We start from the raw sequence: 9,288 nt of genomic DNA, 5'->3' as shown, positions 1-9,288 counted from the left end.
TTCCACTTGACACGATCTCCCACATCTTCTACGCTCACATCAGCTGTCCTCAAATCGCATTCAATAGCATCCCTCCATCTCTTTTTTGGTCTTCCTCTATCTCTTCTTCCTTCAACATTCATTTCTATAACTGTTCTTACAGCTTTCGATTCTTCTTTCCTCATACCATGACTAAATAATCTAAGTCTATTTTCTGTCATCTTATCCACGATTGACGCAACACTTATACTTCCTCTTATATTTTTGTTACTTATTCTATCTTTTCTAGTCACTCCACTCTTCCAACTAAGCATTCTCATCTCTGCTACACGTATTCTCTGCTCTACTTTCTTATCAACCGCCTAACACTATAAACCATACATCATAGCTGGCCACACAATTTTATACTAAATTTAAAAACTATAATTAGTATTTATTCATATATTATATTTTAAAATCAAAGAACTACTAATCAGGATATAATTAAAGAAATAAGAGTTCATGTTGCTTTTAAAATATTTCACCAATTTCTCTAAAGGAAACACTATCTACAGATTTGCATCGAAGCGTTTCTTATGATAGTGATTTTAATCACTGTCAGATATCATCTATACTNGAAGCGTTTCTTATGATAGTGATTTTAATCACTGTCAGATATCATCTATACTTGTCCCATCTATGCCTCGTCCACACTGTGTCTCGACCCCACTGTGCTACCGTTTTTGAAACTTAGTTTTTCTCGTTTTTCAATAATATGTTTGATTTTTATTTTTTCACATTTCAAATTAAATAGATAATTCAAATAATTTCTAAATTTATTAAATGGACACTTTGTATGTATTTATAATATTTTGTCATATGAACTTACCAAATTGTATAATATGAATAAAATAATAAAAAATCCTATTTCCAGTATGTTGAATCATGAATTCATAATAGTTTTGTTTAGGTTTGACAGTTTGTTTTCTAAAAAGAAACTATGTTTATTTTTGCTTATATTAGAAAAATTAATTTAAAAAATTATCATTTCATTAGTTTGTACTTCACAGTTAAACAATTTTACCAGTATAGTTTTCATAATGAACATTATATAAGAACAAAAAATGTTCTCTAAAGATAATCGAGTGTAAAATATGAAAAATGAATACTTATAGTTTACATTTAAATGCGTCTAAATTTTGTATTATTCAATATGAAGGGCGTTACAAAAACTATGGATTAATATTTTTTTAAGAATATCTATTTAATTATTTAATTGTTGTAACCGTTTGTCTATTGTAAATAAATAAAAAAATTAGTAGTTAATGTTTTTGTATTTTTGATGATATGACAAAAGGCATAGTTAATCATTCATCCTGCATAGTTAATAAATCGATTATTTATAAGTTAATTATAATATATAAATAATTATTAAAGATAATAAAACCTATAATTTTGTCATAGAAAACAAAACTACTAATGCACCTTTCAGAACAGGCAAAAAAAATGACTGACTGATAACAACTTTTGGACCAGCACTTTGGACGTTGTTCTTATTTTTATATCTAGACAGTCGGGTAATGACTAATGATAAATATAGAATTAACCAGTTCTCATCTACAGTCTTTATTTTAAATTGTTAATAACTTCTGAAATATAGGTCATTTTTTTAATTAGATTATGTTGCCATTTAAAAAAATAATTTGATACCTTTTTAAGTTGTATAGAATAATTCTAAAAAGTAATTATTAGCTGAATCAATAATTATATGTAGATAAAAGAAATCAAAATTTTTTATATTTATATGTATTGTTATATACAAAACTTAAGTAGATATTTGTTGAGGGAATTGAGGGAAGAGACGATCTATTTATTTTTCTTAAGAAAGAAAAATTCTTAAGATAGTAGAGCAGAAAATGAGTGTAGCAGAGATGAGAATGCTTAGATGGATAAGTGGAGTGACTAGAAAAGATAGAATAANTAATTAGTAGTATGTACAATTTTATAATCTTTAACCACTCTGTATATATTAAGGCGGTCTTTATATTTCAACTATCAGAACTTGTGCATGTGTAACATTTAAATAGATATTTGTTAAAAATTTAAAACTGTAAGATTTCCACAAAAATTATTACCGCGTCATTTTTATTAGTTTTACGTCAATGTCGCAAACAAATTTGTAAAAAACTTTTTTAGACAACATAATTTACTACAATATTAATTCAGGGCAACTTTTTTTATTTATAATATGTAAAAGATATACTTAAAAACTAAATGTGTACCATGTTTATAGATATTAGTCAACTTTGAAGGACGTGAAGTTGTTGACTTAGAAAGTTATTAAAATTTACTGTTACTATATAGACTAAAATTCTGGCCTTTTAGGAAGGTTAGCAACATCATTATCAGGGGTTTAGGATCAAAAAAATGTATCAACCAATTTTATACATTTATACTTTTAACTTACATAACTTAATTTATTAGAGTATAAAAATGATTTATTGTTGATATAAGTCCGTCAATACTTAAAAAAAACTGTTGTTAATATTATTACATCTTAATTTTAACAGTCTATGAGCTGAATTTAAATATGTAAAAAGTTTGTAAGAGATCAGAAAATGTTCAGATAATTTGTCATATCAATGAGTAAACATTGGAGAACACGAGGTAGGTGACATGAAAAGACCAGTGACAATAGGCGACGACGCGATTGTAGAGGTGGAAAGTATTTAGGATCAGTTGTGCAAAAGAGCGGTGGTATTGAAGAGGATGTAAGACACAGAATTAAATGCGGGTGGTTAAAGTGGAGAGAAGCGTCAGGTGTCTTATGCGATAAAAAAAATCCAATGAGGCTGATAGGCAAATTCTACAAGACTGTAGTAAAACCAGCTATGATGTATGGTTCAGAGTATTCGGCGGTTGATAAGATAGTAGAGCAGAAAATGAGTGTAGCAGAGATGAGAATGCTTAGATGGATAAGTGGAGTGACTAGAAAAGATAGAATAAGGAACGATCATATAAGAGGAAGTATAGGTGTAGCATCAATCGTGGATAAGATGAGAGAAAATAGACTTAGATGATTTAGTCATGTTATGAGGAGAGAAGAAAGCCGTAAGAACAGTTATAGAAATGAATGTTGAAGGAAGAAGAGGTAGAGGAAGACCAAAAAGAGATGGAGAGATGTTATTGAATGCGATATGAGAACAGCTGATGTAAGCGTAGAGGATATGTTTGATCGTGTCAAGTGGAAGTTTAGGATAAGGGTGGCCGGCCCCAAGTAGTTAGGATTAAGGTGAGGAAAAAAAAGAAGAATAAGTAAACATTTTAGTTAGCTTTAGCATTGATTATACAAAATCCGAATAAAAGAATTTTTGTTTTTAGTTACCTCAATAAGCTTTGATAAAAATATTATTAATAAACAAATATTTTAATTAAAATAATATTGTACAAAAAAAATTAAATTAATACCACAAGTATATTTAACGTTCAAGGCCCAAATTCTGTTTTTCATTGTGAGCTTTGTGAGCGGCTTGTCTCTTTAAGCTTGGTGGTATGAAGACTGTTAAGAGGCTCCCAATAGCCAATAAACAGATAATCATTATATTTGCAAATTTGTCACCCATTGTAGCGAATACCCAACTATAAACAGAGGTTAAGATGAACCCTATTAGTTGTGTTCCTCCATTTAATAAGCCACTAGAAGTTCCTTCTGCTATTGGGTAAGTAATTTCTATAGCTAACTCGTAGCCCACTGGTAGGTATCCGGTCATAAAAAGCCTTAAAACATAAATGAAGTATCATTAGAATGTATTTTGTTTTAATCAAGATTAATATAACTTATGAAATTGGAATCAATATGAGTCAAGTGCCAAAACTTAAAAACAGTTAATGGAATTGCTTAATATGTTTAAAGATAAATAATATGCAAAACAAATTAAGTGTTTTATTTATTTATTATTAATGAGTAAAATAATATTCATAATACTATTTGGTAGCAATTGAAATAATTTATTATTTACAGTATTCATAATAGAATAAATATTATTTGAAATCAACTAATTGACATTTATTACATTATTTATGACAAGTTTTTGAGTGTTACACATTTAAAATCCATTACAGAGCAATTAAGCGATATTTTTAATTAAGATTCTTACCCTAAAAGTGAGGCTGTCAAATATATAGTCCAAATGGATTTACTATTCGATAGACTAAAAGCGTAGATAACCATAGATATCAATGTACCAGTATATATAACTAAAGTAGTTTCTCTGTAAAAAAAAAAATCATTTTCTTTAGATCGTATATAATTTGTGAGTGTATTTAGGGTAAGTTTTTTTTTTTAATGACAAAAATATCCATTAAAAGAGAAAATAAAAATACAAATAATATGACTTAGTAAAATTAATTTTGTATATATGTGGGAATTTTTTCAATTCTCGCAGATAAGTTATATTTTAGTGGAACTGTTGTAAGAATGATATTTTAAAAGATTGATAATGAAGTAATTGTTAGCTAGATAGAAAAATGACAATTGTAAATGTTTTTATTTCAATTGTAAAAGTTTGTTCATAATTAATTACATTTTAAGTGAGTTGTCACGATGAAACTCTTAAAAGTTAATCGATAACAGCCATAGTCAACTCCTATGGTGTTGATTCTAGCAACAAATTGTAAAAACTTATAAAATGTATGTTGTAAAAACTCAAGAACTTTTGATGTATAAAAAAATATATAAATGCACATCCTTTTGATTTTTATACTATTGTATGTATTTCTAAGGTAATATTTGATAAATAATTTTAAGTATAATATTTACCAAATGTTTAGTTTATTGCTTTATGACACTATTAATTTATTACTTTAGGATCACGTTTTTTTTCCAACTAGATAATAATTAATTAAATTTGATAAATTATTGAATGAGATTAAAAACAAAAAAAAATAGGATTATTTATGTTTTCTTACAATATTATTATGATATATAATAATATTAATATTCATTCATATTATAAGATAACAATATTTGGCAACTCAATAATAATTTAATACGTATTTTTTAATATAACTTTAAATTGATTATTATATTTTATAAATACTATTTAATTTTCCGATTAAATAAAAATAGAAAATTACAAAAATTACTTATATAAATGAGTTTTGTCTAAAATGTAACCGCAAAGGATTGAACCGGCAAGTCCACTCATAACTAATGAAAGTCCGATACGTCCTACATCTTCTTGGTGACCCTGTAATGCGATAAACATATGTTAAGTTAGTGTTTCATAAAATATTAACTATATTAATATAAACTAAAAATGGTCATGTTACGCACCGGGAAGTATTGGAGTATAAATTGGCTAAACAGAGTAGATATGGCATAAAAACAGCCGGAATTTATACCGTAAGATATAAGTAGTAGAACATAACCTTTGCTTTTCATGAGATCTTTCATTGAACTTACAAATGCGTCATTCATTATTGTTGGATCATCTCTTTGCTTTCGCTGTGCTACTTGAGCATAACTTGGGGCTAATAATGGTTCTGACTTTACACCTATACGAATTAATACAGTGTTTAGATAAAAAAAAAACAAATTAAATTTATACATCGATGGCAAAAAAAATCCAGTATACTCGATATCTAGCATAGAAACTCTATTCTAGAATGGAATTTGACAGCGATTAACATTACTAGCATAAAACGCTTCAAGCTACTGTTTATAAAGAAAAACCAGGAAGAAAAATTTTTATTCACATGCCATTTTTACAGAAAATTGTATTTTTGGCTTTAAAGCTTGAGGTTGATTTTAAATATTTGAGTCCGTTAATTTCTATAAATACATTTTCCATAGTCTTTACTCAAAGTACGTTGTATAAGCCTTAATTTAGTACAGGGTTAGAGAAGTCAGGTTTTTTGTAAAAAATTGCGTATGATTTTTATGTTATAAATTGGGTTTTCAAACAAGTATGATATTAATGAAGTAAATTTTTAAAATATCGTCAATGAAAATTGACAGAAATTTCATTTGATATCATTGAAATAGGTAGAAAACAAAAAATAAAACAGTGCCTTCCTATATACACATCAAAGCGAAAAGTTATTAAACTTTTGAATAACTTTAAACTTAGTTATTTACAATTTAGTTTAATAAGATTTAATATACAGATATTTTCATATACATATATTACTATTTAGTGATAAGTTAAAAACTAATAAAAAACTTACTCCAGAGTACCAAGAAAAACACAGCGGTGTTGACAATAGCGAAAGAAAAAAACATTGTGCGAAATTCATTTCCTATTTCACTTAAGTTATCGCTGTCATGAACCATCATTGGTGGAATTAGGAAGCCTAATGCTCCTCCTAACTGAAAATGCAATTGATGTTTAGAAAAGTTGATGAACCTTCTTTTACTTATCATAAATTATGTAAAATATAAGAAAATATGGTATTATAATTTCATAACTATATACCCCAGTGTTGATGTGTACAAAGAAATTAAAAATCACTATAAATTAATAGGAATTTATTAATTGTATATGATTTTACCAAAATAATGTAAAGATTATTATAAAATTTTTAGATTTACAAGTTTAATACTCTTGTTTTTTTCGTTTTTACGTTCTATTGAGAGCTTTTGGCTTCCCCTAAAAGGAAGTTTTTTAACTATGGATATTATGCAACGGGTGGTTAGTCTACACTGGAGAGAGAAGCTCTCGCCCACCATACAGATCCACCTCTGACCGAGTCTCAAACCCGAAAAAGTGCGCATAAAAGACTGATGCGTTGTCGCTCCGTCATAATGTCCTACTGTTTTTCTTACTAATTATATTTTAGCAACAACTTATGAAATGCCTATAAAGTTTGTAATTACGGTCCAAAATTTACTTGGATCGGATAGAGTGTGTAACGCGTGTCAACTAAAAACTCAATGATGGACTGTAAACATAGTGTGTGTATTAATTGTGTTATGTGATAAAATAATGTTTATTTATTTTCTAATAATATTTTTTGTAAGAATGCAGTAGATGTGAATTTTCAAAGCAAATACTACAATTGCAAAAGTTGTGCATAGACATTTTCTATTATAAGTCCCCTATTGAAAATTTAATGTACAAATAAATGATACCTAGTACTTAAGTTGTTTAACATACATATCATATTCATAATACAGTATTTACGAGGTCATTGTCGTTAATATGTACAATGAATATTGCTAACATCCTGTCATGTGCTCGCTTTAGATAGATATTACATAGTATAATATAACACTAAAAGATATAACATTATAAAATTAAGAAATAATTTAAAAGTATTTCTACATCCTAAAGAAGTTATTAAAAAGTGGTCCACGACCTTGAATAAACTCAAGAGATATATTTTATGGAAATCAAAAGTCAGGAAGTATTTGGAATCATTGAAAATATTAGTCTACAAGTGTAAATAAAAATAATCATAAATCATGAATTAAGATGACAATTGAATTAATAATTAATTTTTTCAAATAATACAATTATTTTACCTGATTGCCAAAAACTCCAAGAGAACACGCAGTAGATACTTCAGAAGCTCCAAACCATACAGCAGCTAATCTAGATGGTAAACTTAAGATGAATGCTTGAGAACATGCGATCAATCCTTGACCTAACAATGTTATTAAAAATTTATCTGGCTCAGCCGAGTAAACTTTAAGCCAAGCTCCCAATACTGTTCCGCCAGCTCCAATCAACATCGTTGTTTTGAGGCCCTAAACGTAATTATTACTTATTAATTAAAATGCGACTCTATCATACCAAGAGAAATTTATCATTAACACAACATTTATTGTAATATGGTAATACGAAGAAGATAAAATTTCAATTAATATTGTTTTCAAAATGTTTATGAATTTACTTTCTTGTCGAGCAACCACGATGCTGGTACTAACAATGGCACATATACCAACATGTAAATAGTAGAAGTCAGATCAACAGAATAATTAGATACTCCATAAAACTTTCCAGTTATATTGGATATGATACTGTATTGTATCCAATGAGCCGCGTTTGACATAGAGTACAATATGTAAACTCCTAGTATAATCCATCTTGATTTATAAAGCTTTAAAATTTCTTGTTTTTCTTGGTTAGTTGTGGATAGCATTTTCTTCTCGATGTTTTCTTGACGTTCATTATTTATATTTTGTATGACCGAAGCAAAATTTGCCATCGCCGTTCGCTTATCTGTACAATCATGAAAATTTCGGTTTATGTATGGAGCTATCTTTAATATTAAAAAGGTCCTTACAAAAAATTCAGTTACTTACCGGCGAGTAGCCACTTGCGCGAAAATGATTACAAGTGACATCGTGTACTGACCGATTTATTATAATAGTCACTGAGGTTGTGCGAATAATTTGGTAAATGGTCAGGACTAAACTAGATTATCTCCTAACATCACATAGAATCTAATTTATTTCAAAGAGGGGATTCGAATCAAAGTGCTATGATTAGATTATGAAAAAATAAACAATACGTGTTGCATATTTATTTTGCATGATAACTCAACTTGTTAATTAACAGTCATGTGACTAGAGTAAATAGAGAAATAATCTATATGTCAAACTAATTTTTAAGGTAAAAATTTACAGTAGAGGTTTAGAATAATTTTGTTATATTATTAATGCAAGTAGATAATTTCAGATTAAATTTTAGCTTTAATACGTAGCTGAGAAACCAGTGGTATTACTCCTACATGATTTTTTTTTAGAGACAGTATACACAATTATTCGGCTCATACTGAACCGCTTTTAGTCAACGATGCGTCAAAAGATTACAAATCGTATCTAGTTGTAGTTATTAGCGCTATATTTTGGATAAATTCCCCTATATTACCATAATAAAGGGAAACGAGTAAAAAAATTACAATTTTTATGAGTTGATATTGATATTTTAATTATTATATTACAGAGTGATCCATTTAACATTGACCAGCAAATATCTTATCTTATCTAATATGTGTCTTTACGAGCCATCATAACCGCTGCAATTAACTACCTGTATTACAAGTCTACCCGTTTTATACATATATATAGGTAAAAAAAATCAAAACTTTAAAGTGAAATAACATGCAAACTAATCGACTTAAATGAAAAATTCAAACGCTAAAAATTATAAAAAAAAAAAAATCTATCAATATATCTAACTAAAAATATGTTTCCATTTGAAAAAAAAAAGTTGGTACCTTTTTAAGGCATAAGGGATGAACCTAAAAATTATCTGATCATGGATAAATGTAGAGTTTTATGTAACTAAAATAATTAAAAAAAAAAATTATTAAAATAATAAA

At 27.7% G+C, this 9,288-nt stretch overlaps 2 protein-coding genes across 2 annotated transcripts in view; both read right to left on the bottom strand.

Moving 5' to 3' along the window:
* Positions 1-9,288, bottom strand: part of LOC126893563 (histone-lysine N-methyltransferase, H3 lysine-79 specific) — a 54,621-nt gene that overhangs the window by 35,670 nt on the left and 9,663 nt on the right. The window lies entirely within an intron of this gene.
* On the bottom strand, positions 3,365-8,414 carry LOC126893568 (feline leukemia virus subgroup C receptor-related protein 2-like). The gene is made up of 8 exons (XM_050663893.1): positions 8,267-8,414; positions 7,855-8,183; positions 7,484-7,708; positions 6,187-6,328; positions 5,294-5,514; positions 5,104-5,207; positions 4,116-4,229; positions 3,365-3,735 (listed from the first exon to the last, which is right to left on the bottom strand). Exons 2-8 carry the CDS (start codon positions 8,167-8,169, stop codon positions 3,438-3,440), a joined length of 1,419 nt encoding a protein of 472 aa, XP_050519850.1. The 5' UTR covers positions 8,170-8,183; positions 8,267-8,414; the 3' UTR covers positions 3,365-3,437.

This window comes from Daktulosphaira vitifoliae, unplaced genomic scaffold (genome assembly GCF_025091365.1).
Source record: "Daktulosphaira vitifoliae isolate Bord-2020 unplaced genomic scaffold, ASM2509136v1 Scaffold_1, whole genome shotgun sequence".
Classification (NCBI taxonomy): Eukaryota; Metazoa; Arthropoda; class Insecta; order Hemiptera; family Phylloxeridae; genus Daktulosphaira; species Daktulosphaira vitifoliae.
Note: the sequence above shows the minus strand (reverse complement) of the source record. Positions and strands in the feature narration are given on the sequence as shown.

Bases quoted from the DNA above. Each gene is read 5' to 3' on its own strand.
- LOC126893568 (XM_050663893.1), bottom strand. From the start codon at position 8,169: ATGGCAAATTTTGCTTCGGTCATACAAAATATAAATAATGAACGTCAA. The intron at 7,709-7,854 runs GTAAATTCATAA...AATTACGTTTAG, and splicing joins CGTGGTTGCTCGACAAGAAA to GGCCTCAAAACAACGATGTT. The intron at 4,230-5,103 runs GTAATTTTTGTA...TTTTTTTTACAG, and splicing joins GACAAAACTCATTTATATAA to AGAAACTACTTTAGTTATAT.